At 41.9% G+C, this 27,572-nt stretch overlaps 2 protein-coding genes across 3 annotated transcripts in view; one reads left to right on the top strand and one right to left on the bottom strand.

The window, feature by feature from the left end:
- The window catches only part of LOC139306631 (gamma-aminobutyric acid receptor subunit beta-3-like), a 54,571-nt gene extending 34,317 nt beyond the window's left edge, over window positions 1-20,254 (bottom strand). The window contains exon 1 of one of the 2 annotated variants that reach the window (XM_070930532.1): window positions 20,103-20,254. In XM_070930532.1, coding sequence (XP_070786633.1) covers window positions 20,103-20,254 — 152 coding nt within the window. The remainder of the gene's footprint in view (window positions 1-20,102) is intronic. The other variant, XM_070930533.1, reaches the window with a different exon arrangement.
- Window positions 511-23,915, top strand: LOC139306633 (gamma-aminobutyric acid receptor subunit alpha-5-like). The gene is made up of 10 exons (XM_070930536.1): window positions 511-526; window positions 1,105-1,186; window positions 1,961-2,085; window positions 3,648-3,715; window positions 5,046-5,266; window positions 9,802-9,884; window positions 15,723-15,866; window positions 21,965-22,117; window positions 22,357-22,568; window positions 23,616-23,915. Exons 1-10 carry the CDS (start codon window positions 511-513, stop codon window positions 23,913-23,915), a joined length of 1,404 nt encoding a protein of 467 aa, XP_070786637.1.
- Window positions 23,916-27,572: the final 3,657 nt, after the last annotated feature.

Below are 27,572 nucleotides of genomic sequence, written 5' to 3'. Positions count from 1 at the left end.
CCACCAATGGGGAGCACCTATTATGAAATTATTAGCCTCTGTTGCAGCACTTCATTCTCTCGCACCGGCAGTAGGCGGTGTAAAGCGAAACCGACGGGGGGGGGGAAATGCGGAGTGAACCCAGTCTCCTCCGAGGCTGGCGGACGAGACCGAGGAGGCAGCCCGTGTGATGCTGCCGCCGCTGCCGCTGCTGCAACACCTCTGGAGGCGATGCAAGAGACGCGGTGCAGCAGGCACTAAAGAGGGGAGGAGGAGGAGGAGACCAGACAGACTACTACAACACCGCCTGATGGGGAACCGCTGACTGAGAGAGAGAGAGAGAGAGAGAGAGAGAGCAGAAACAGCCCATGGTGGAGAAGCTGAGGAGAAGAAGGAGGGGAGACAACCGACAGGCGCGGGGACGAGGTGATTGAACCCGTGATCGTCCAGTTTCAGCACCGCCGACGGAGACCCCCAGCCTCCAGTCGCTGTTTGGGGGGAAAAAAAGCCAAAAAATAAACCTTGGTGGTGATGGATCTGCATTCAGGTAGCCCCCCCCTTCCCCCCGCCCCCCCCCCCCTCATCTGGCTTTTTTATAATTAGACACAGCATGGCAAATAGGAATAGGAATTCAGTTTGATGTTTTTGGTGATGGAGAGAGTGGGGGGGGGGGGAAGGTGATGGTGGAGGAGAGGAAGGGGGAAGTGGCCCATATGAATTGAAATGCGCTGGATTAAAACGCAGTGGAAGCTTTACACAACGGGGATCACACTGCAGAAAACAGCCCCCCTTGCTTATGTGTCTTTTCTTCATGATGCCCCAGCCTGAAGATTGCGAGGTAGATGTTTTGGGTGTTGAAGAGTTGCAGATTGCAGCCTCATTGAGCAGAGATTGTCCCGCCAGCTTGATTTAGTGATTCCTGTAATGGTCTGCCTCTGTATGCAGCGGCGGGAAGAGTTTCTTTGTGTGACTTGGTTGTGCCTTATTACAGTAGGATTGCTAGACCTTTTTAGTTTATTCCATGAACACTGAAACAGCATTGTTTGTGCAACGGCTTGGTGATCTTGTGATGCAACTGTGCTGTTTTCTTCTTTGTCTCTTTCTGTGTGTGGATGTGTGTCACAGCTCGAAACAACAAAGTGAGCAGAGCGTCAGTCATGGCAGGGCTCGTGCTTTCCCTCCTGCTCCTGTGTGGATGCCAAAATAGGTAAACTAAGAGCTGAACACATGTGAAGCAGTTGCTGGAAAAAGTCTTGTTCAGGAAAAATGTCAAGCTTTAAAGTGGAAATGCTATTCACCCGCTAAACAAAGCTACTTAAAGAAAACAGCTGTCTTTTAAAGAAGCAAAATATCTCAATAATATCTTGCCGAGGATTCCCCTGCCAGCTTTGCCTCCTCCCTGTGATTGATCGCATATCCGAGCTGCACTCACTGCTACACCACTGCTTAAGTGCCCGTCCTGCACTCAAGAAAAGCAGAAAAAGATCTTTGGCAATGCTGTCAGTAAATCAGTGGAATAGTCCACTCTCATCTGAGCAGATCAATGGCTTTTAGATCACATGTTGAGATCCAGCCCTGTAACCTTGTCTTCTGTGTCTCTCCCTGGTAATTCTTTTGTGTGAACACAGTGTTCTTTGTAAGAAAAAAAGAAAAGAAAGAAGAAGAGTGTAATTTTCCTCATTTTCTAAGCCACAGAGAGAACGTGCTCATGCTCAAGACATAAAGCCTTGCTTCTTGCCATATCCAGAGGGGAACTCATTTGTTTATATTTGGATCACATGTCAAAGCCTTAATTATCTCTACTGGTAGTTGTAAGCAGTGCTTATGTTCAATAATTAATCACAACAAGCCTGTCCTTAACGCCGCAAGCTAATTAATCACAATAACCATGTCATGTTTGTCGCCCTGCAGTTTTAACCAACGCCGGGATGTTGCTTCTCCTTTACTCTCGTTTCCTTGTTTCCTTCCTCTCCTCTCCTAGTCTCGGCCTGTCCTCCTCAGAGGCTCAGAAGGAGGCGGCCGCCAACGACAACAGCACAGTTTTCACCCGGATCCTGGACGGGCTTCTTGACGGTTATGACAACAGGCTCCGGCCGGGGCTCGGAGGTTAGCTGGGGGACCAGTTTTTAGCCCTACTTCTCATTTTAGCAACATTCAGAGCCTCCTCGTTTGAAAGCAAGATGGTAATCTTACATTCAAACATCATAATGCCACAGCGGAGCCTCCCAGCATGCGCTAACCTGGACTCTTGCTATGAGAGGCCCTGTTTCCCGCTGCGATTTCACGCACTGATTCATGGGAAAATGCTGGGATACAGGGGTAGAAATTATGCGAGCGGACTGTAAATTTTGCTCCCCTGTCAGCTAAGGTGAATGCACACGCATGTTGTCAGATGCTGCAGCGAGGATCATGAATGCATGCGGCCTTCTCTTGTACGCCGCCATGGTAGGGAGTGTAAATCAATCAAGCCATCTCCAGCCCAGCCTGAATTCAGTGTGCTGTTGGGTTTTATTCACGCTCTTCACCCTGGCAACAGGAGATAACCTTGAGAGCCGACAAATTGCCATTCAACGCTGGATTTTTTTCTCTCTTTTCAAATGGGCTGCTGAAATGAAAGCTTTTCATTTTTTCGTTTTTCGCCATCCCTGACTCACTTGTCCTCTAATGGCGTGGTACTTACAGCATTTATTCCGCTGATTTCCAACCAGCTCTATTTGGTCCGCATATCGCCGGGCCCTCATTTCACTTTGTTTCCCAATGTAGGTACAGTACTTGTCCCATAATAGGAGGAAACAAGGCTTTTTTTCCATGCCGAATGCCTGATGTTTCATGGCAAATGCCTGCTCTCACATCCTGGTAACGGTTGCTACCCTTGACTAGAGGGTCTACAAATACATACCAGAAAAGAAAAAAAAACATTCAGGCCTTCATTCAGCATTCAACAAGCTGCTCTCCACAGCCCAACCAATCCCAGCTCGCCAGGGCCAAATTTATACGCATAGAGGAGATTTTGTGGGCTTTGCCGATACGAATGACAGAAATAATGTGCTACCTTTCTCACGTCATCCTCACAAGAAATACATTGTGAGAGAAATCCTGGGAACGTGTGCATTCATATGAGTACTGAAAGGGCAGTGGTTTATTCTGTAGCTGCTATTCAACTGATGTGGGTTTTTTTTAAATGCCAGTATTGATGCTGAACATGCTGATTTTATTGTTTAACATTAAATTTGACCATTTGCATCCCCCCAAAGTTATATAAGCAACTTTTACTTCAGAACGGTTTATGTGTCAAGGTGCAAAAGCCTCTGAAACTAGAGCTGCAACTATTAGTTGATTAGCGGATCGACAGAAAATGAATCAACTATTTGGATGATCGATTAATCCAAAAAAGACAAACACATTCTCTGGTTCCAGAGTCTCCGATGTAACCTTTTGCTGTCTTGTTCATATCATCGCAAACTGAACATCTTTGAGTGTCGCCTTAATCAGTGGATTAACGGATGAAGACACTAATGGTTAGTTGCAGCCCTAGGAAATGCACTGAGCAAGTATATACAGAAAATATCAGGATGGCTAATATCTAAGACAAAAAAAAACAATATTGTGCAATTAAAGTCGGTGCCTTTTCACAATCTCAAACATTCTCAACTGTGCTCTCTCCACAGAGAATGTCACGGAGATCAAGACGAATATTTTTGTCACCAGCTTTGGCCCGGTGTCTGACACGGAGATGGTGAGTTCATCTGCAGCAAACACCACAGACAGATACAGAGAGAGAGAGAGAGAGAGAGAGAGAGTGGCTAAACTGGACACACACACACACACACACACACACACTTCTTCGAAGCCCATCCAGACTGCTGCAGGTATTTTACACTTTCACCACTGCTCCTGCTGTTTTCTGGAAGTACACTCAGGTCCTAGTTGTGTCTTGAAGACTGGCTCTCTCTCTCTCTCTTTTTTTTTTTTGGTTACTTGTAAATGAGACGAAATAAATGTCGATGACTTTAACTTTTAAGAGTGAATGCAGTGTGGCTGGCCCCTTCCAACTTGTTCCAAATGATTCACCCCTTTATTAATCCATTCTCTCCTGAACTATAAGGTTCCACCTGGATAGCAAAATGCATTAAATCCCCTCTTTCATTAAATCTCCTATTACACCCTGCCATATCCCCGGCACACTTTGACACAGCCGTGATCAAACTCGCCACTTTCTTATAATTGACTTGAAAAAAGTATTGACAGGGGCGCTTGATTGATAAATGAAATGTGGCAGGAGACTTGAATGGTTTTGCGGCCCATAAAAGCGCATATGTCAGTCTGCTAACAGCGTCATCATTCTGTGGGATGGAGTATTGTATTTGTTTCTTGTTCATTTGTTTTTCTGAGCTCGAAGCGTGTCTGCATTTCACACACGGGCAACTTTATGATGGATTTCTACACAGCAGTGTTTGATCACCGTGTCTGTATAATCTTGGAGTGGAAGTGGATTTATGGAGCCATAAAGGAGGAACTACTGTTATAGTAAGCACAATAGCTGGCCATTTTGTGCTGACTGACAATTGACTGTAAAGAAGAAGCAAGTTAAATTAGCTTTTCTGTCTCAAATGTGACAAGAAAATGCCCAAAAAACAACATTTAAAGCTCCATTAGGGAAGAATTAGGTATCAAAATGAGTCAAAATAAGAAAGTTATGCTGCACCAGAGTCAAGAAAACAGGAGACTGAGACCCTATATGACTCTAAATTCTTGTTTTGGGTAAACACACACCACAGGAAGTGATGTTCTGAAGTTTAAGAGTGAAATAGACAACCATCTCTTTAAAAGTGAACACTCCATCCGGAGGAAGATCTTTTGCCGTCGGCATCCCTTCAGCATCTTTTGGGATAAAAATGATCACAGAGCAGACAGATTGGTAAACATGAGGGCAGCGTGCAGTTTACTGACATCACATGAACACGGCTTCTGGGTCCAAACATTACGTCTCGCTGCTATTCGGTTGCTCATATTTCTTGCCCTTTTGACTCTCTGAAAGCGAAATCTTTCTCTCGCCTCCGTCTCAGGAATACACCATAGACGTGTTCTTCCGTCAGAGCTGGAAGGACGAGCGTCTGTGCTTCAAAGGGCCCATGGAGATGCTGCCGTTAAACAACCTGCTGGCCAGCAACATCTGGACCCCCGATACCTTCTTCCTTAACGGCAAGAAGTCTATCGCTCATAACATGACCACGCCCAACAAGCTGCTGAGGCTGAAGGATGACGGCACTTTGCTTTACACTATGAGGTACTTTTTCTACTTATTCACGTGTAACAGTGTGTCACTAATGAACTATGAGTGAGTTTGCTTCTCTACGAACCTACTTATAAACCCCTGGTATCCAAGGTTGGCACCACTTGTTGCATTTAGATATTTTATGAATTTCAAATATGTCATTAGTCATAGAGAGGGACACAAGGTTCAAGGTGCAGTGTCTCTCTTTGTGTGTCTTGAGTCTAAGAATTCTTAAGTGAATTGAAGACCCGTCCCATTTAAGTGTACTTAGTGAAGAGAAGGTTTTTAAAAGTACTTAAAAAACAGAGAAAACTGCCAGCGAGGCCAAAATAATACACAACAGAGAGAAAATAGGGTGAAGGAAACCCTCAGTGTGTGACTCAGGCTGCAGGAGAATAGTGTCACCCAGTGGCCAATCAGAGGCATTTGCTTTGTCCTGGGCAAGTCCATATTACAGTAGAAGCAAAGTAATAGTAAAGTAATAACAAATGTTGCAAGTATTTCTTTAAATTGTATTTCTTCTAACTCTTTTAGCTTTCCTTTGCAACTCACACTGAGACATTATGGCGTAGGAACACCAGAGTGAAGTGTCTCTTTAAATGTCGGGTTTTGAAGAAAAAAAGAAAAACTGCAGAGGGAGATCATCCATTATGAAAAGCGGCCTTATTGTGAACTATAGTTTTTGGCAGTAATGTAGCGGTAAATTAGAAAAAAGGAAAGAAACAAAACAGGCCAGCAACCAGATGGTGATCAGTATAAACTCAACCACCCCGTGTTTACTGTACGCAGACACAGAAATGTCAAAACAGAGGAAAGAATAATACGAAATAGAAAAATGAACCCTCAGAGTACCTCTCTGATGGACAAATTGTTTTTGTTTGGCCGTGTAACCGCCATGACCTTTGCACCGGAGAATTAAAATAATGCTGTGCTTATCCTCAGGAGTCACTGTAGCTGCAGGACTTAAGAGTGACTGTATCACGGATGAGAGCACTCTATCTGATATCAGTGCCACCCACAGGGAGAATAATGCTGGATGGAGGACAGATTATCCATATGCAACCACCCCTGACATATATACATATCCAAAGAAGTGCGTATTTATAGTCACGTCTTTGTCACTCGCACACATTGAACACAGGGACACACACGGCCCGGTGTGTCAAGCATGGTTTCTGTACTAATCAGTCATAGTGACGCTGAACTTTGACCTCAAGGCTTAACACATAAGGGATTGCGTGAATGTGTGTGTGTGTTCATTTCCATATGTATAATGTTATGGAAATCTATGCATCTGAATGCAATAATGGACACGTATACATGAGTAAGAGGGGCCGTGTTTCCGCAGTCTATAAATGGCATCAGGTTCCCTGCCACAGTTGCAATGAAGTAGCAGTAGGTCGCTTTTAATCGTCTAATTGTTACAGTACTGTGCTTGTCATTACCAGCAGAGCTTAACCACAGGCAGCGCTGATTTTATTTCCCGCATAAACACACACTAACACACACACACACACACACACACACACACACACACACAGACACACACAGGCCATCTGGGTACTTGCAGGTTACAGCTAACTCAACAGCAGCAGCATTGTTTTGGTTTCTCTTTATGCACTATATGTTATTCAATGTTTCAGTTTGTTATCATTAGTATAAAGCAAATGCATGTGCACTGGTGACAAACTGCGTTTTGCATTCAGCCTTTTATCTATCCATACCGACGATGCTATTAACACATGACTTATGTTTGTGACCAAAAGGTTGTTATTGAGAACACAGATATCCCAATTTCCTAAAATAACTGTAGTTAAATACATTATTTACTCTGATGCACAATAAAGTTTTATTTGAGAAACACTCTACACAGTACATACACGTTGACTCTCATAGCAACTAGCTTCCAGTATATGGAGTTAGAGCACCACACGTGCACGTCCTCATAGGATTCACTCAGACATGGCACTCATTCAACACAGATACTCCTCTTAAAACATGTACAACACACGCTAGTAAGCAGACAGACATATTGTTGAACATTACGTCCTCTCTCTCTCTCACACATTTCCACATTATGTGTGGGTGTCAATGAAAGCTCCCCTCTCTCTTCTCTCCTCTAACTGAATGTGACCGTGGCGCCGCCTCATTTGAAAACCATTACTCCGAGGAGCCGCGGTTGGTTTTATAGAGCAAATGTCTATGCATTTGTCTCCATGGATAATTCATAAAGTGCCCCTTTTCACAACCCTCCGCCAAGCTTAATGCACACGGGCTCGATGGCGGCCCATTATAGCCGGATACCAGATAGGTTGCAACATACAGCTTTATCAGCCAGTTGGTGAGTGCATTACACACCATTATCATTAGGTACAGTTGAGTTGCCCTTCTTATTCATGCTCCCAGTGCTGCCTTTCGACTGGCGGCCTTCTATCTAATCAATTGAACATGCTACCGTGCTGATAATTTGATCGAGTGTGAACTACAGTGACAGTTCCTTATTTGATTTTCTTGTGTTTTAACAAGAACACAAGAACACACACACACACACACACACACACACACACACACACCTCCCATGAGGCCGACTATATGTGACACAAGTTGGGAGGTTGTTAAAAATGCGCTTGTTAGTGTGAAAAGACAGATGGTGCAGCGCGGTGGCTCAGTGGTTAATACAGCATCAAGCTCCTGGACCCAAAACTCAGCCCCTTTCTGTTTTGTCTTTGTTGTCCAAGTTCTCGACTTTTCTGCAAGGTCAGGCATATTGGAAACTTTAGATTTCCCACAGGTGTGAAGGTCCGTATGCTGCTCTGTTTCTGTGATACACTGCTTTCCACTCAGTCCATAGACTAACAGAATCATGGGAATTATTCGAATCTGCTATTTTACCCCCTAATATTTAAATTATAACTGCAATGGGATACATAGATTCTGACTTTAAAGGGGCTCATTTTCTGGCACAAATCACACCCAAAGTTAAAAGCAACTATCTTTACAGGCATCCCTGCTAATGGGGCAAGGCCACATAAATAATTAGAACATGGTATAATAGCCAACAGCCATGTTCTCATTTATTTATCCCAAAGACACTCTTTCCTCTCCTCCATACAGAATCCTTCAGCTGTTTTAGACACAATAATGCAATTGGATAATTCTGCACTGATGTGGAAGGCAAGCTGAGCCCCAAAAACAGTCAACTCTGTAGGGACTGGAGGTGGCCTCTTATCCCACTTGCAATGCTTCATTCACTTTAATGATATAATTGGGAAACCTCCTGCAAGTTTTGAACCATAAAAAAAAATGACCCAAGAGGGTCTTTGCCACATCTCGGTGACACAGTTATTAAGATTATAATATAGTTCAGTGAAGGAAAAAGACAATTAATTTACCTTATTCGCTACCCTTGTGACAGTAGAGACACCGTTAATGTAATAAACATATGTTTTTGTGCACTGGCTTCCACACCACTTCATTTTCCTTCATCCAGCCCATTAAGTTCAGTGAATCAACATCATCATATCACTGTATTACTGTTTATTATCATGCAATGAGCAAGAACACCCAGAGGGACTTGATTCAATCTAGGGCAGATAGCTAAAACAAAACAAAACAAAAAAAGAATAATTACGTTGTGTGTATGCTCGATTTGTATGCTTGTTTTACTTAATTTTGCAGTTCTTTCAGGACACAGAGAGGTACCATCGCGGCAGCTGAAACAATACCACTGCGCAGAAAATGAGATTTGAAACGTGTGTGTGTGATTCAAATAGGCCGATTGAACGCATCTAAATGAAGCAGGAGGTTGAAATGATGTTCATTAGGAGAGAGAGCTATGATTATGTGTAATATTCATATTGACGGGTGATTGGCTGTTTGGCAGAACAGTTTGTCCCAAGGGTCATTTAGAAAAAGACAAAAGCTTCCCTCTTTTAAAATAACTGAGAAACTCTGTGACCACTAGGTGGCAGTATTGCCGCTGTAATGCTAGCGTTGCTGAGAGAGGGAAATACTGGACTTGCAACTGTTATTTTTTTTCTCTATAAGAGAAAAAAAAACACAATTTCCTGGTCATCCTTGTGATGTTGGCTCTGATTGAAATGTATCTCAAATCAGTCTTAAAGAACAATAATATTGTATGTTTACAGAATATTTTTAAAATCATCACCTATCTCTCTCTTCTTAGTTTCTGCCTCTTTTTTTTTTTTAGCATGTTTAATAGTTATTACTGCAAAGACAGTAAAGCTGCAACCTTTCTTCTAATTGTTTTTGGTGCCCTGCAATTTTAGTGATTCAGCAATTGTAGCTGTTCCTGTAATTGCACAGTGCTCTGCGTAAGAGATCTGCACGGCCATTTAAATGTTTAAAGGTTAAACAGTGAGTGTAAAAGAAAGGAAACTAAATTCGAGATGAGATAGTAAGTAACATAAATTGTGCATTTCCAGGTTGCTTCTGCATCTACTGAATCTCACAATGTGTCAATTATAAAACGATGACTGCTAAAGCATGACTGTGTTAATGGATATATTGTGTGTGTTTTGCCTCAGACTGACCATATCAGCAGAGTGCCCCATGCAGCTGGAGGATTTCCCCATGGACGCACACGCCTGCCCTCTCAAGTTTGGCAGCTGTGAGTAAAATCCCTGCTGTGAATGTCTTTTATACTTTTATCTTCGTCTTATTCTTGGCTGTGTACTAATCGCCGCTATTATATGATATACAATGGTGATATTCAGTCCAATGTCAAAAGTTATGCAAACGCTTAATCAAGATTTAGAGAACAATAAGGAATCATTTTAGACATTGTTGGGTAAATGGTAGAATGCTGCTGCAGAGAGTCATTATCTACTGGAGATAGCTGACTTTGCTTTTTCTACGCTAAATTCATGATTGTCAAAGTTGACTTTTAAAGCGAGATTATGTAACTTTCTGTGTCAATTATGGTGTAATGCTAAATGCTAAGTTTCTCATTTAGCTAAAAATGCTAAGCTATTGTACCAATAGCACAAGTGTGACACAGTAATGTGCATCACGGAGCAGCGTGTTAACGTTAGCCACCATAAGCTGCTGGTCATACCAGACCAAGTAAGCCTGTAGCAGCAAAACCCCTGAGTGTACTGAAGTGAGCAATGGTGCGTTTTATTGCTTATGATTACAACTTGTATACTTTTAATATGTAGAGAAAGAGGAAGAGTGTTTTATATTGATAGATATTTTTGGTCCTTCCTTGCAACTCCTATTTAAAACCTTTGGAAGAGGCCACTGTTAGAAGAGAAGAGGAGAGAAGCTTACCGCATGTTCTCCAACATTTAATTATGCCAATGATCGGAAGGGTTTTCTCCAGTGCCTTCTTAACGGGATGGCCTGTCTGTGTGTCCTACCAGTGAGGACATGTATAGAAACCTGAGTGGCCCTAGGGGTATTTAAAGACAGATCTGGCCAAATGCCACACCTTGGGAGCCTCTTGGGCTGAAGGGATGAGGCTCTTATCCCCAGATTTCTGTGAGACGCAGTCCACACACACCTGCCATGTAAGAGAAGCACATTTGACCACAATCCAATTATAGCGTAAGGAGCTGCTGGGCCTTCCCAAGGCAAACTGTAACCTAATCGCCCCAGGTGCAATGCCCTGCAGGTGAGAGGTGTAAGTGTATAATAGGAATAATGTGCTGATGGCAACACTGCATTTTTACAAGGGGAAGTGTCCGAGTAAGGAGAATATCTTTCCTTTCATTGTCTCTTGTTGCAGCGCTGACACTAACTGTGACCTCCCTGTCTGACCTGAACACCTGATTTAGCCTTTGTCCTCAGGTGGCATTAATGCCGCACATACTCAACCTCCACATTACACTGCAGCAAATGTGCTGCTCCTGAACATGGTAATGTAGCAAAACCTGCACAGCAAAAAATACAAAAGGACTACAATCCCTTTCCTTAAAATAAACAAAATGGCGGAAGAGCCTTACACGAACATTGTTTTAGTCCAGTAATCTGTGACAACACTAAACAGTATTTTGACTGTTTACTATTGTCATCAGTGGGGGATGAAAGGAGACAACATCCGGTGTAATGAAAAATGGGCAAAATTAATCCTCCCATGTAAAAAAAGCGAAAAAAAAAAAAAAGCCACCAAATCTCACAAAATCCCCTCCTCCTTTTTTCAGAATGTCATGATTTGATAATTCAGTCCTGCCCTACAAAGGCAGCGAGCAGTGACTATAGAAGCAATGAAGTCGAGGAAAAGGTTATAATGCCCTTTTCAGCAGATATGATATAAATGTTTAAAGAAAGTTATTTTTTATTATTTTACAGTCCATAGCTCATAATTAACTAGAGTCGAAGCTGAGATTGCAGTTACTGCTACTGCTAAGCTAACGTTATCTTTAGCAGAGAGTTTAGCTGGGATGTTTCCCACTGTCGGTTTTACTACCACATTTAGTTTTGTGGAATAACAAACTGAAAGAGTTACCAAGATGTCAGCTGTACAAAATGGTTAACTGCTAACTTTAGCACACCAGCTAGCTTTCACTCGATAGCTCTCTTGCTTTCGCTGCCTAGTCGATTGTTTTTCTGTAACAGAGTGCAGTAAGTACAACGGCAGTCAAAAAGACACCATAATTCAGATTCCACTCTTCACTAAAATTTGACCAAAAATATTATTAGTTATTGCATTTTGGCTCTGTCCAGCAGAGTTATAAGCCTGGTCCTGGGCCACATTTACGCTCCACCCACTGGTGACAGAGTAGTGATATAGCTTGCAAATAAAGCATGAGGGCCTGCTCTAAAGTTGGTTAGGATGAAGGGCAACTAATCCCTTATTCTGGCCTACAGTACCTGTATCCTAATTTAGCTGCTGGCCTTCAGCCATGCAGCTCTCAAAGAGAAGTAGAGTAATACTCTGTGCTACTCAGTTAATGGTGAGCGTAGTGACATGTAGCGTTTCATTCAAGATGCAATCCCAAAACAAACCAAATGGAAGCTAAAAGTGCTGCACGTTCCTATTTTACCATACATCTTCGTGAGTTGAACCGAACCACAACGTGTGGTGACAAAATGATTGGTAACAAATGTGCAGAGCCGCAGTAGTGAGAGTCGGAATTATTGGCGCATCAGACACAAACGCTGTAAAACTGTGATGAACAGTCTGGAAAACCATGACAACTATGACAATCAGTAAAAGGCCACAGTTTGAAGCCAACGTATAAAGACAGAAGAAAGCTAAAGAAAACTACTTTCTCTGAAATTACGACATGATTACCATAATTGACCCAACTGTGACAAAAGAGAAAAAAAAGGCAAGGCGGGTGTTTAGAAACTGCTCGTTACCCGAGTCAGTGCACAAAGATGCAGAGGATTCTGTGAGGTACATAAAACCTGGACACCTCAGCAGTGCTAGAACAATACAATATGGTCTAATGAGTCATCTCTCAGCCTGTCTTGCCTTCAACCCACAATGATCCGGCTGAACATATGTAGTAGTGAATCATTTTATGATTGCTCTCCCTCTTGGAGCTGTTCATATTCTAAGATATGAATGTCTGAATCACTCACTCACAGATAAACTTTCATGACCAGCAGAGAGAAGTCTGACTCCTCCTGCCATCCCAGTCACCACATTTGAACATGAATGAATCTTCAGATGACTTTCTGTTATGCTGGTTTTGCACATTACCATACCCCTACCTTTTATATTATATGTATATAAGTAACTGTATATATTGCTTTCTTGCTGGATATTTCATGTACACAAACTCTGAATTTGTCTCCCAGCTGCAGATAAAGCTGGCTTTCTCAAGACATTCCCTACCACACAAATGGCAGCCTCGGTTCAAAAACCTGTGTTTCTTTCCTGACAAGTGACTTTTTGTGTAACTGACCGTTTTCTAAACCCCACCCCATTAGTTTCTGTTGCTACGCCTGTCAAGCTTTCCCGTCTCGCACCCCACATATACAGTTTACAATAATAATGGTGGCATATTCACCACTAAAAAAAGCTTTGTAATTTTTCAAACAATGAATCCTTGATTTTTTTCAAAAATCTTTGAGGTAGACAAAAGAAGCTCCTCATTTCTAGCTGGTTTTTGTCAATTTTACCAGCTCAAGTGACATCTGTCGCTAGGAGATTTAATCAGCTGTAGCTTGGTAGCTAATTAAGCTAATGTTGGCTTTGTGAATTGTTTGCAAACACTGTCTCTGGCTGACCTTTGAATATTTACAGCTGACTTGTTTTAAAAAATCTTGTAATGGTTAGGCCTTGTATTATATATATATATATGGGTATAATAAGGAAAAATGTATTTCATTCATAACCCTGTTTGGCCTGCGAGCCGACATACTTGGTCATATTTTTAAACAGCTTGTTTCACTTTTAACATAACAAGACAAAAGGCTTTTAGGAAGTGGACTAACCAGTTTGTTTGAGGAAGATAATGTTATTTCGAGTAATGTCGCTGTAGTGGCCAGTTAGCCTGAAATGCTAACATTTGCAGCTTCTGTTAGAGCAAATAAACACACTGTTTAATTAATTCCTGATTATACCGTCCCAAAACGGCTGCGGTTCACGTTTCATCTTGTGATATCCTTCACATTAGATAGTCCAGCTCTGATTGCATCCTGACAAAATCTGATTAGGAACCAACCCTTTATATTGATATATATATTGATTTGTCTGTAACTTGTGTTGTTTAGGAAAAACACATTTTGGTCTGTGAAATCCTCTGCATTTATTTCCTCGGATATTTCAGACAGCTTTACTCAGAGTCCGTAGAGCTACTGTATAGTAAGTGATGAGTTTGGCTGAGTTGTAGCTCCCCCTCGCCTCACACACAAGACGCGAGCAGCAAAGCATTAAGCGTGAACTGTTGAAAAGTTGGCACAGGTGCACCGTCTTGCCTGCCAAAGTCTTTAGCTCTTCCTCTGCGTAATGAAATTCACCAATAATCCCTTATTTCAATCTAACTACCCTCCAATTAAGGTCCTGGCCTTTGGCCTGACAGTGCCCAAACTTAAACACTGCATATATTGTACACCCGCATCCTGCTGCCAAGTGAGCACCCAGAATAGAAGTTCAAGCTCAAGATGTTATCTGCTGGACAGAAATACACAATGCCAACCCCAATACACAAGGCCAAGCCAAGGGTTTAATTGGTGTTTGTGACAATCAGCAAAATAAGATGTATGAGTTTAAATGTTTTACTGCAGTGTTGGCTGCTTCTGTGTGCTATTCATAGATATTCAATGGTGATAACTGTCTACTTGAAACCTCCAGAAATTTCCAGGTGACAAAAATACATTTGGCTGCACAAAAGTCCCTGCGCACGTCCTCTTTTTCAACTTGACTCTTTCAGACTTTGGACCGCATGTCTGACAGTAGACCACGCTTTTCAAGGTGTTTCTTTTCTTAGACTCCTAAAAGCAGTGGCCGCCATGGCAGAGGAAATCGTTGCTACTTTCTATTCCCAGAATTGAATTTAAATAAAATAAAATAGAAATAAATAAACATGAAATGAAATTGAGCCTCTGCTGTAAGTGGGCTGAGGCAGCCCTCCTCTCGCATTATTTTCCCTCAGCAGATTATTCATTTTACCAATTTCCCCCTCAGCCTGTCTGTTTTTCAAATCCTACCATGTTTTTATGGTCTTCATCAATATTTTTCCAGATCTTATGTAAGTTGACATGATCACGAATAGCTTTTTAGTGCCTGCTTCCTCCCTGCTCTCACCCTTGAAGGTTTGCTTTTTGTGTGCCAATTCTTTTTTGAAAATACATCAAAACCTTGATATAACGCTGATTTGAAAACAGGTGACATTTATCACAATCAATAAATAAATGATCTTTTCTTTTCTAGTAGTGCACTGAGATTGAACATCAAGTTGAACTGTGACAGATAAAGACGACAAACACGCCGCTCAGATGTAAAAAATTCAGACAGATGAATCCTTCTATTTGAGTTCTGTATTTCAGCCCTCACTGGGGGGCCAGATGATGGATCTATGTACAGTGTTTGTGCAGGATTGAAAATGAATAAATGAAATAGCAGGGGAGGCTTCAGAGTTTGTGCTCTGTTTTTCATCACAAGTGTGATGCAACACATTATGGTTAATCTGACTCGGTCTGGTTCCTGCTGACAGGGGAGATCACCTCTGACCCAGAAGTGTGGTTTAAACAAAAATACACTCAAATATCCACCCACACACACACACACACACATATACAGGCATGCAAGCAAAATTCTGTTTTTGGCCTTAAGCCTGCAGTCTAATCAAAAAGTGCTAGACAGACTCTGCACCAGCACTCGCTTAAATACACACACAAGCACATGGGCACATAATATGAGCGATGACAGGGTTGAAACTAAGTGTAATATGTTACTAGCAGCTTTTGGAACCTTTAACTTTTGGATGTTGGGACATTTAACACTAAATTCACAAGCTAATTTCAAGGCATCTTTCTTTTTTCTCTCTCTCAGATGCCTATCCGGTGTCAGAGGTGGTCTACACTTGGACTCAGGGAGCTGCTAAGTCCGTGGTGGTGGCAGAGGACGGATCCAGACTCAACCAGTACCATCTGATTGGCCAAACTGCCGGCAAAGAGGACATACACACAAGCAGAGGTGTGTGTGTGTCTGTAGATACAGAAAATACTCGACTGTACAAAAATGAAAACAGGAATACACATATAGAGCTAATAAAGCTAAATGCTACTGTAATAATGGCATTTGAATAGTAGTGGTTAAGTAGTACTGTGTAGGAGGATTAGTAAAATAAGTTGTAGCAGTAAGTATCAAGAGTTGTACAACTTTTCCCCAAAGGATGGAAATCTTTTGATGAATACAAACACAAGTGATGCAAGAAAAGGAAAGAATAAGTAACATGTGCCTGTGAAAGAGTTAGAGCTCCAACAGACAGCTGTATAACACCAACTGTAGCATACACAGTACAGTAGAATAGGGTAAGGGTTGTACCAAACTCTACCTATGTAAAAGGCTAAAAAATACACACTGTGATGGCAAATATAGGGGAGTGCACATGGACATTCAGTCCATATGGTTTCATTTGATGAAGGGAGCAGGCCAGCATTAGCCGTCAGATAGCTAATAGTGTTATGCATAACATCCATTGTTATATGCTATTTTATTTAGAAAAACATGTATAATATGTACCTATTTTGACTTGTGTCAATATAGTTAAAGATGAATATGATACTTTTTTTAACTTTTTTTAAAAGTATTCTGTATTTATGTATTTATCTTCTAAGTTCACATCATTATTAGACAACATTTCATCCAGTTTCAGAGAGGCTATGTTGCTGAAATCAAGACCGATATAGAATAATGCCTTCAACCTTAATACATAATGTAATGTAAAATGTTAAAAGATCATCCTAAAGCAATCATGGGATAACTTTCATCCCCCCACAACATTTTCAGCAAGAAACAGGTTTACAGGGAAAAGATGGAGTCACAACAGATTCCTGTTCATTTAAAAAAGGCTGACTCAGCTACTGCACAACGGCCCAGTTTGTTGTTAAATGAAGAAACCTCAAGCAGACAGATCCAGAACCTGCAAAAAGGATCTTCGACTACCTCCGTAATGCAACAATTTTATCCTCGCTTATCCACTTGTACATTCACCCTTATTCTTCGCTTTTCTTGTGCACCTTTTTCACGAGAACATTCCTACTGTACGTGCTGCATGATAAGTGTAATACCAAATAACGTGATGTAACTAATTCTAGATTAGAAAAGATAAACGCTGCGAGGAGAGATGGACATGCGAGGCCGAGAGTAAATGTGGGAAACATTATCAGGAGATCAGAGTCAATGAGTGGAGGCTAGTGGAGGAGAGTAGCCTATCCCTCACACAACCAGCTGTCTACAGGCCCGGGCAGCCCTGTCAAACAACACTTATCCCAGCATGAGCCCATGCGCGCGCACACACACCCACACAAACACACACACACACATAGAGCTAGAGAGAGACCTGAGACCTAGGGTTAATCCCCCCCATCCAACCACCCATCAGCTTTTGCATAAGAAGATGACATCACAGATCAGCGCGGGATTGGTTGGTTGGCTGTCCCTGAGTGTATCTGTGTGTTTGTGGGTATGTGCTCTTGTACATTTATCTTCCTGAGTACCAAATGTCCTCACAATAATGGTAAAAAAAAACTACAAAGTGAGGACATTTTGATGGTCCGCACACTGGCCTGGTTAATTCTAGGTTACATCTAAACTATGGCTTAGGTTTGGGGCTAGTGTTAAGATAAAACATTTAATAAGGTTGATTTTACAGCTTATTCAATTTAGTTTAATTTTGACGTTCAGCATAATGGAAATAGTTTGACTTCAAATTAAAGTAACGTCCTCACAATGATAGAAAAAGAAGAATGTGTGTGTCTGTTTGTATGTTGGGATTGGACAGGCTCGCTCTGACACGTGGGGGGGTTGGGTGGGGGCGGGGGCGTTGAAAGGCATCTGCTTAATACTCTTATGTAAAATGGAACTGTAATACACTTCCCTCCAGTTTCTAGTAGAATCATTATTAAAAGTGTGGATTTCCCCTGATTTTTTTTTATTTGCGAGCCACAACTGAAACCTTTTGCTTTTGCTGGCTCAGTGATTTAAGCAAAAGGTTAAAGGGTGTGTTGGTTGAGGGACTGCATTGCCGCCTGGCTGGATGGTTGATCGGTGGTTGTCTGGCTGGCAAATGTAGACAATTATTTTTTTTACTTAATTTTTACTTAACTCAGTCTCTAGCAACTGTGAATAAAAGTGTTCAGTGTTACTACTTATATGCATCCTTAAGGCCTGACAAACCGCTTCCTTGCAAGCACTTGCAAAGGCAGTTTTGTTAATATTTTATGTTTGCTAGCTAGCTAATATCGTCAATTTGTTGTCAAATTAAGCTGTCAAATTATGCCACGTTTTATGCATCATTCTACCAGTTCTGGCCTCCTGTGACTTTGTTTAATGACGCCAACTACCCCTTCCTTCTCATATGGGTGATAAGGCAAAGACCAGGCATAAACAACATTTTATGTATTTTCTGTACATATTTCTGCATAGAAACATCATTTAATTTGATTATTTTCAACACTTAATCAGTAGTCAAGGTAATTTTATGTGTCTCTACGTCTGACAGTTCACTTGACATTACCTCGTTTGCCCCTAAATCATCAAACCGCCATCTGTTCTGACTATTACAAGAAAATGCTAAACATTATCTGTGAATTTCATTTAGCTGAAGGACTAAAGGCAGTAAATCATCATTCATGCAGCTCAAAGCTTCTGGCTGGAAACCGTCCAAATCAGTGGTGGAGATTGCTGATGAGTTTGAGCTCAGGGGTCACATTCAGTCCAGTAAGTTAATTTACTTTCTGTATGTGTTTGACTCTCTTGTTAATAACTTTCACAGACCAAATATGACACTTTCATATGTCCCAGAAAAGTGATATGCGTTTTTGATCTCACATTGTTAAATATTAACATGCTTTAAATGGAATATCGCCACCTTGGATGCAGCTGACAGCAGTTGTTGGAGGTGTAATCAAGAATGTGAAAACAGATTCCGCTTTTGCCATTTCATGCCTACTTGTAAATCACAACCCGAAGCCATTTTTTACAACTTAAGCAACAACTTCTCACAGTTCTTTGTATTGCATGGCGCTGCAACACGCCTATGTTTGATATTTTAGTCTCAAAGTCTGAAGAGCCTGTGCAGAGCTCTGTCATTCAAGTTTAAAGAAGGTCTGACAATAGGAAGAAGTGCTCCCTAGAAGTCAACCATGGCTGGACTGCCTTGGTCCAACATGGCAGCGCTTCATCAAAAAAGATCAAAGTTGTATATTAAGGGCCGAAAAAGAGGTACATTTTGCTGTGAAAACCAGCAAATTTGTCTTTGCTCTGAAAAAAGGCAATACAGAGGCAAGCTGTCACCTACAGTTAACCATCGTTTCCCTGCTTGATTAAAAGAAGTCTGACAGCCACCTGCGGTTTTATTGGGTCTAGACAAAGCAGTAAAGCACTTGTAAACCTTGAAATTCAAAACAGCAGTCAATTAATGATTGTCTGGCCCTTCTTGAGTCGTCACTCTCAGCAGTAACAGTTCGTCTCCCGGCTCTGGCCGCATGGCCTTAATATAAACTAAATTGAGACTTCTCCATTTTGAAAGCCAATCCAAAAAGCCTGAGGTATGCATGCATATATATGGGAAATCTGAATGGTGACAATGGACATCCTTGCCTCCTTCCGTGGATCAAATTTGTTGTTGCTTAAACTACTGGATGTCGCCTTTAGCTATGAGGTTTTCAGAGGATTGCGTCAACACAGTTTGCCATGATTTTTAACTGTTTTTCATACTTTAATCTTAACTCTTAACCATGGGTTTTAAAATGATCAAATTCTTACATTTCTAGGAGACGTTAGCCATCAAAATTATCTTCAGCATTTGATGTTGGTTGATACAAAACATAGATCTCAAAATCTCACGTAAGGAGGTCCATGGCTCAAAGTATTGGATGGACATGATGTTGTAAGCCTTTAATTAGCACATCTAATCTTAGACAACACTCCCATTTGAGGACATGAAGCTTCCCTTTAAAGACTTTATCTTCATGACTTCTTCGGTCTCAGACAGCAATATCTTTCCTAAAATAACTCCCCGACTCTAAAAGTAGATAAGACGAACTATAGCAACAGTTCTATCTATAGTTTGTAGGGACATGTAGGGCTTGTAAAGAATAGTATGACTTGGAAGGTTTTAACTAATTTCCACAACATAATCAACAGTTTGGACTTCAGGCAAATGTGCGAGACAGTTAAAGGCAAAATCTGTCTTTTCCTACTCACCAGTTGACGAGCATGGCAGCATTATTCCCCGCAATGAAAGGAAGTTCCCCTTGGACGTTGCGAAATACAAATCCTTGGGAGGAAAGTAGTAAGATCCACCAGAGGAACATGTTCCTCCTCATTCCTCTGCCCCCAGTCCTGTCGGGATCCATGCATCAATGGCAAAGGTGACCCTGGGGTGTCCCAGGTCGGCAGCGCCTGGATGTGTCCGGATGCGTCCGACAGTAGTAGAAGTTGACGGGGTAGTTGTGAGCCAGACGGCCTGGAGTCATGAGGGCGTCAGAGGGCCCAGGTGATGGGGTCGCAGTAAGAACTAATGGTGTTGGGGATCTCCTGATCGAGGCATGGCCAAGGCCGGGATGTTGATAAGTGTGGTATGTAGAGGCTTGTTTGTCCTCAGCACGGAGCGCCTGCAAAATAAACAAATTTACCTCACTTTCAGGCTGCTGTCAGTGGATGATGGGATGCCCACAGTGCATTTTCTCAATTGCTTCTTGTTCCCTTCGCACATCCAGCCAGTCCCATCAAGAATGTTTGATCATTATTCCACAAAAAGCAGTCAAACAACAAAAGAAAAACAACATAAAAGATAGAAAATGTCCACTCGGTTAGCCCCCCTCCATCCCACCAGTGATTAGCAGCAGTGAGTGTCCCTCTCCGTGGCTCAGAGTGTGTGCTGAGGTGTGTGTGTGTGTAGTTTCTGTCAGCAGTTAGAAATCATGCTTCATGTGTGTTTCAGTGTGTGTATGTGTGCGTGTCGGTGCCTGGATTGGCAGGGCGGAGTGGGCGGGGCTTAGAGGACTGTGAGGATCCCAGGACAGGAAGCCTCACCCCCCCCCCTTCCACACACACACACACACACACACACACACAAACTCCCTCTCTTTCTCTCACTGATGGCAGGATGCAGATTGTAACCAGGGATTAGGGAGGTTCAAAAATCCGATTTTGCCCGGAGAAAGCCTCGTGTATTACTGTGTGTGTGTGTGTGTGTGTGTGTGTGTGTGTGTGTGTGAGGGAGAGAGAAAGAGAGAGAGAGAGAGAGAGAGAGAGAGCTTGCTTGTGTACGTGTGCTCTAGTGTGTGGAATATAGTCATTGGGTTTTTCATAGTTTACCAGCGCCTGCAGTCGCAGCAAACTGCTGCCGGCGAGAGGATTTTTTAAAGCCTCAAATGCAATCTTCAGTTGTTTAACTGAATATTGTGTCCCCTCTCTTTCCATCTCTCTCTCTCTCGCTACACTTCCTCTGTGTCTGGATTTACCTCCAACTGTCATCGCCCCATTGTGCAATCCCAGACATTAACCGCATAATCATCTATTGTCGCAATAATTAACGCCGGTAATAATGGATTTTATGTCAGGTTCATTTTCGCTGTTGCGTTCAACTGAATATGAAATGTTCTCTTTATCCCTGCGTAAATTTTTTCAACTGTTCCACCACCTCCGCCGCTCTCCATTCTGCAGTTTCCACCACCTCTAATTATTTCATTACTGCAATAGCAGGAAGGAGGAGAGGTGCATTCGTAGGGGGAGACGCGTGAGGAGAGTTTATGGCCACTTTTTAAATATGCTTTATCCAATGATTGAGCACCATCTGGGGCAATTTTAGATACTGGCAAGTTTTTGGTGAGAAAAAGTAATTTAGCCAGTCATGATTATGTTGCCCTTTGTGGTAACACCTGTGGTGCTGTAAGGAGGTCAAATCACACATCAATAATTCCATTATGTGCAGACCCTGGTGTGGTTCAGCTTAAAGCAGATATCGCATATAGCGCATTATATCATTAAGAGACATCTAACCTTGCCTTGTATATTGTCCCTATCTAACTTTATATCCTTTTTATTTCTTTCCTCCCCTGCAGGACAGTACACAGTGATGATGGCCCACTTCTACCTGAAGAGAAAGATTGGATATTTTGTCATCCAGACGTATATGCCCTGTTTCATGACGGTAATCCTGTCCCAGGTGTCATTTTGGCTAAACAGAGAATCAGTTCCTGCAAGGACAGTTTTTGGTGAGTGAGGCTGCTTATCTACTCTCTTTCTTTATTATTTATCTAGGTAATATTCCTGTCATGCACATTCACACAAGGGAGAATAATAACAGTTGCCCACTGAGCAGCATCACTGCAGTGGCTGGCAGTTAGAGTTATTAAAGCGCCCACCTTTGTTGAGTGAGGGGAGACTGTTACTCGTTTCCAGCTGGCCTGTAAAAACTCAATTTAAACTTGTCACGGCCTTTGTTTGCACCCAGGGGTGACCACCGTGCTGACCATGACCACCCTCAGCATCAGCGCCAGGAACTCGCTCCCTAAAGTGGCCTACGCCACAGCCATGGATTGGTTCATCGCCGTCTGCTACGCTTTCGTCTTCTCTGCCCTCATCGAGTTCGCCACGGTGAACTACTTCACCAAGAGGAGCTGGGCCTGGGATGGCAAGAAGGCTCTGGAAGCACAGCACCCTAAGGTACAGCTTGTGGCCTCTGAATTACATATTTAGGTACACCAGACTTGGTGCCATGCTGTCTACTTTAAAGGACTGGTTTGACATGGAGCTCATAAAGTAGAAATCTCAAATACTTTACATAATTTTCCAAAGCATACAGTAACTTTTCAGATTGATTTTCTACCTTCCAGACAGCCTGGTTTCATAACATGTGAAAATCAACTTGCAGAGATGTTAAACCTGCGTAAAATAGGTCATCATTTACAGTGAATAATTTCCTCACCATCTTTTTTTTTGTGTCAGTTATGTAATCATTGCATGGTAATGCGATTGTTCGCAGGGATCATTTTGAAAACTTCCCATTGGTGGAGCATTTGAGGAGGCTCTGACATTCATGAGCTATGTTATTAAGCTGTGAAAAGGATGATGTGAATTTAATAATTTATTGTCTTTAAAAGGTTTGTGTTTGGCAGATGAGTCAAAAATCAGGAGTATGGTCCTTTAAGCAGTTTGACATTTTGTTGTCCAGAGTTAGATGAGATACCACGCTCATGTCTGTACGCTAACTATGTATCTAGAGCCTGGAGTTAGCTTAGCATAAAGACTGGAAGCAGAGGGAAACAGCGAGCCGGGTTCTGTCCAAAGCTAAAAAAAAAAACAAAAAAACATTTTTTTTAAGGAACTACTCATGTACAACATTAAGGTGGTATTACCAAATGACAAATAAGTTAAAGGCAAATTATTTTTATGCTAGACCGCGTAAATTGCATCATGAGTTGTCAGGATCTTGATTATCCCTTCACAACATTGATTATTATACAAGCTGCTTGCTTTAATTTTACAAGAGATGTTCAGGAAAACTGTCATGCATCTGTTAGCAGCTGCGCTAAAAAACTTTATACCTGCAAATTGCAATTATCATAAATAAAAATCTAACTGCCACATGTTTCACTTCCCTAAAATCACTAATCATTGCCTCAGGCCATCTCATGCCAAACAGCAGAGCAAATGGCATCTGTACAGGGCTTAAAACTAATTCACCGCTCTGTGTAATCTGTCCCGCTTCAGAAACGAGACCCCATGGTGCTGTCGAAAAAGCCCAACAACGTTTGCTCGGCGGGAGTCAACTACACCCCCAACCTCACCAAGGACGTGTCCATCTCCACCATCTCCAACACAACGTCGGTGCAGCTCCGGGCCTCTGAGACCAAGATGGTGGACCCCAAGAAGACCTACAACAGCGTCAGCAAGATCGACAAGATGTCGCGGATAGTGTTTCCCGTCCTCTTTGGAACCTTCAACCTCGTCTACTGGGCCACGTACCTTAATAGAGAACCGGTGGTGAAAGGAGTGGTCACCTCAACGTAATCTTTCTCGTTTTTTTTCCTGTTTTGCGTAAGGGAGGAAGTGTGAGCCAAATCTGAGAGTGGGTGGACTTAAAGGAAAGGGGTTGTTTTTAGGGCTCTGCTCTAGACATAAAAAATAAAAAAACAAATATCTGCGCTTGAAGAACAAACACAAACTATACACAACTATCTAATTCAAGCACTTTGAATGGATGCAAGGCTACAACAGAATCTCTTTCCTGTCTTTCTTGGCTGCTTGATCACAAAGAAACTGCTTCTAAGACTACGTCGACAAAAGAGCGGGTGCTTTGCTTCTTTCTCATCCGGCCTGCTGCAGTTTGCATGACGCTCTCCTCAAAAGGGAACTACGGACTCCTCTTTGTCTTGAATACCGACCATGTATATGTCAATCACCGCTTAAAATATGGGAGCACACTTCATCGCTACTACTTGAGGTTTTAAATTAAACTAATGTAGGCATTTTGAGCAATTTTGCCTTCATATTCTTATCACGGAGGCTTGACATGCACTGAGCTTATGCTATGGGGGGAAAAAAACCTGCAATGTAACATGCATTTGAATTTCAAACAATGGATTTCAAAAAAAAACTACCCAATTCCACTCGGTGTTGAAGAAACTTCTCTTAAGATTAATGCTGCAAGTGCATTAATAATTTAGCTTTATGTCTATTTTTTAAAAAACCTTTGCCATTTTTTCCTCTCTTATTGCAGCGGGTGCTTCAGTGTCTCTTTGTACATCTTTACTTGAAGATTCAAAGCCTTCTGCTGCAGGCCTGGTTTCCCAAAAGCATTGGCAGTCAAATTCTCAATGGAAAATTATGGGGTGGAAAAATGTATGCTACCTGAAGGTGACAAAAAAATGTATTCAGGAGATCATCATTGCAGGGGTTTCTGAATCTGCTTCTTCTTTCATAAAAAAATAAAAAGTCGTCACTTAGGGCAGCTTGCCAACAAGAATATTAGAAAAACGTCTTTGGCCCACTTACACTGGGTGACTGGACAGCTGTGGATGATGTGGTCAGGACAAATTTAGGGGTTGGATGTATGTGCTTTAACTGAATTTTGAGCCTGGGTCACTCAGCTAGGAAAGTAATATTCACAGTTGAGAGACCAGTGCTCGAAACGCAGAGTGTGTCACATACAAATCAGCAGAGTGGGTTTGGAGAGTGTTGTTCGGTGAGATGACCAGGGTGCAAACCCTTATAGGCAAGCATCAACACCACCAGCAGCAGCTCCAGGGGCCGGTTTCACAGAGATGGAGTCTGACTGTGGTGTATAGATCACCAATAGTCTAAATTAAAGTCTTTACAAACTGAAGTGGGAATAATTTGCCATGAATTCTGGGTAAGTCTTTTCAAACTAAAAAATATGACTGACCACTCATCTCCAATCACTACAGCAGAAAATGCCATGGACATTTTACTGAGGAAATTCAATGAAGAATAACACAACGGCAAAAAAAATCCTTACTACCTTCCATCCTTACTATGCTCTCTAAAAACTCCCCTCTCTAATTGTCGGCAGAACCACGAATTATGATGTCATGTTTTCTTCTGCTTTGTCGTTTGATGCCGCTGGTGAGCAGGTGTCACTGACGGTTAGCATGGCAACAAAATTAAGACTGGCCTAACGAGACCAACTAAGTCTAAAATGTCTTTGTGGAACGAGCCCCAGGTCTGCTGCTCTGAAGAATGAATCGATTTCACCACACATGTTCAAATGATGGTGTGACCAGGCCTTTACGCGACGAGGATCTGGGGAAATTAGTCTTATGTAAATAAAACTTTGCATTTTCAACTGAGCTCTTTGCTTTGACACAAAAAAAAGACAATGTTGAGATTCTCACGTTTGAGTTTGAAGCCCTCAGAAGTAAAAAATAAAAAAATAAAAAAATGCCAAAGTCTAATGTTGACTTTCAGTTTATTAAGTCTGATAACTTTCTCTTAATGTTTGTGTGTACATGTGTAAGATTCTTTTCTCCTTGTTGCTTGTAGAAGAGCTTACATCTTTGACTTGAATCTGATTTTGTATGTAATTATTTCTACGTTGATGTAATTAAACTGGAAGCAATGAGCACACCGTTGTGGCATTTTGGACTATGGCGAGACATACTCAGGAACAACAGGACTCATGCTCCCAGCAGAAGAGTCGCCTCACTGTTTCTTCAATCTCGTGGATCTTTAAACAGTGCAGTTCACTCTGTCACCTGCTGCTGGGAGCATTGTCCCTGATAACTCTTTGGCGCTGAATAGATGACACAATGGCTTAATGAAAAACCATATGAATAACGATGACATCAGCTGCTACTGTACCTGCTTTGCTTTGTGAAATTGGGACCTATAGTAAATATATTCAGGATATCAGCTTAAAATTCTTTCCAAAGCACTTTTATTTTGAATTTTTGTGCCATGATGATATCCTATGGTGTTTTTGTGCTGGTTTTGGGTTGATGTTAAATCTGCATTTTATGTAAATCTAACATGTTTCTGTGTGTCATATGCTTGGTGGGTGTCTATCAGCAAAGCTAAGACTATGTTTCAGTGCTTGTTAAAAGCACAGCAGAGGTGTAAAAGGAAGTCCAATGAAATGCGATCTATACATCTGTCTGTCAAGGGTCGCCATGGCAGCAAGGGCAGATGAACAGACCAGACATCCTTTTTCCTCGATAACAACCTCCAAACTCTGCATCTGTTCCTCAGCTCCCTGTTTGTTTCTGTGGCTTTTACACATGATCAAGAAACATATGTAAGTGCACATTTTCCTCTTGTTTCTGATTATGCCTGCGGTAGTTGAGTCCTTCACAAAGTTTGGGATCATTTGTGTGTTCTGAACTGCTTCAGTGCAGCTTTATTTGAGCTAACCAGGCCTTATTTTGAGTTCTGTTACCAAAGGAAATTAAACTGTAACAGGCATTTTGGTCCCTAATCATGAAAGTGTATTTAGCCTCCATTATTCTCTCTATGGATGGAAAAGTCGGTCGCTCCACCACCATCCTCAGGTCAAAGGTTTGTCCAATGCTTTGGTTTGTAACCAAATACCTGCAAAGGTAAAACATTCCCACCAGCCTTAGCTGCACTTGTTGTGCTAATTAGCGAATGTTAGCATGCTAACAAGCTAAACTAACATGGTGAACATGGTAAATATTACACCTGCCTAGCATCAGCCTGTTGGCATTATTGTTGTTAGCACGCTGACGTAAGCATTTAGCTCAAAGCACTGCTGTGCCTCAGAGAGACGCTAACATGGCTGTAGTCCAATGGTAGGTCTGCCATAAATCATAATGTAAATAAAAGTCTCCCAATGTAAATCCCAATAAATATCATTGCATAACATCTAATAACTATTATTGGCCCCACATGTAGAGACTGAGGCTACTGTGCCTCATTCTGCACCAGGCTGTGCTAACTCTGCTAGCACACACGAGCTAGTTTTATAAATCAATTTCAGTCTTAAATGAATTAAAAGAAACAAACAAAACATGATGATAAAATGCAGACCTGCCTCTCCACCATGCCTGAACCACCCCCCCCACCCCCCCATGTACAGTGCTGACCCCTGCTGTAGACTACATCCTTCTTGCCATCCAAGAAACAAGTGCCCCTATCTATCCACCCATCCATGTAACCATCCCTCTCTTCTCTATTGCCCCTCCCTCCTTC

This window comes from Enoplosus armatus, chromosome 24, assembly GCF_043641665.1.
Source record: "Enoplosus armatus isolate fEnoArm2 chromosome 24, fEnoArm2.hap1, whole genome shotgun sequence".
Taxonomy (NCBI): domain Eukaryota; kingdom Metazoa; phylum Chordata; class Actinopteri; order Centrarchiformes; family Enoplosidae; genus Enoplosus; species Enoplosus armatus.
Note: the sequence above shows the minus strand (reverse complement) of the source record. Positions and strands in the feature narration are given on the sequence as shown.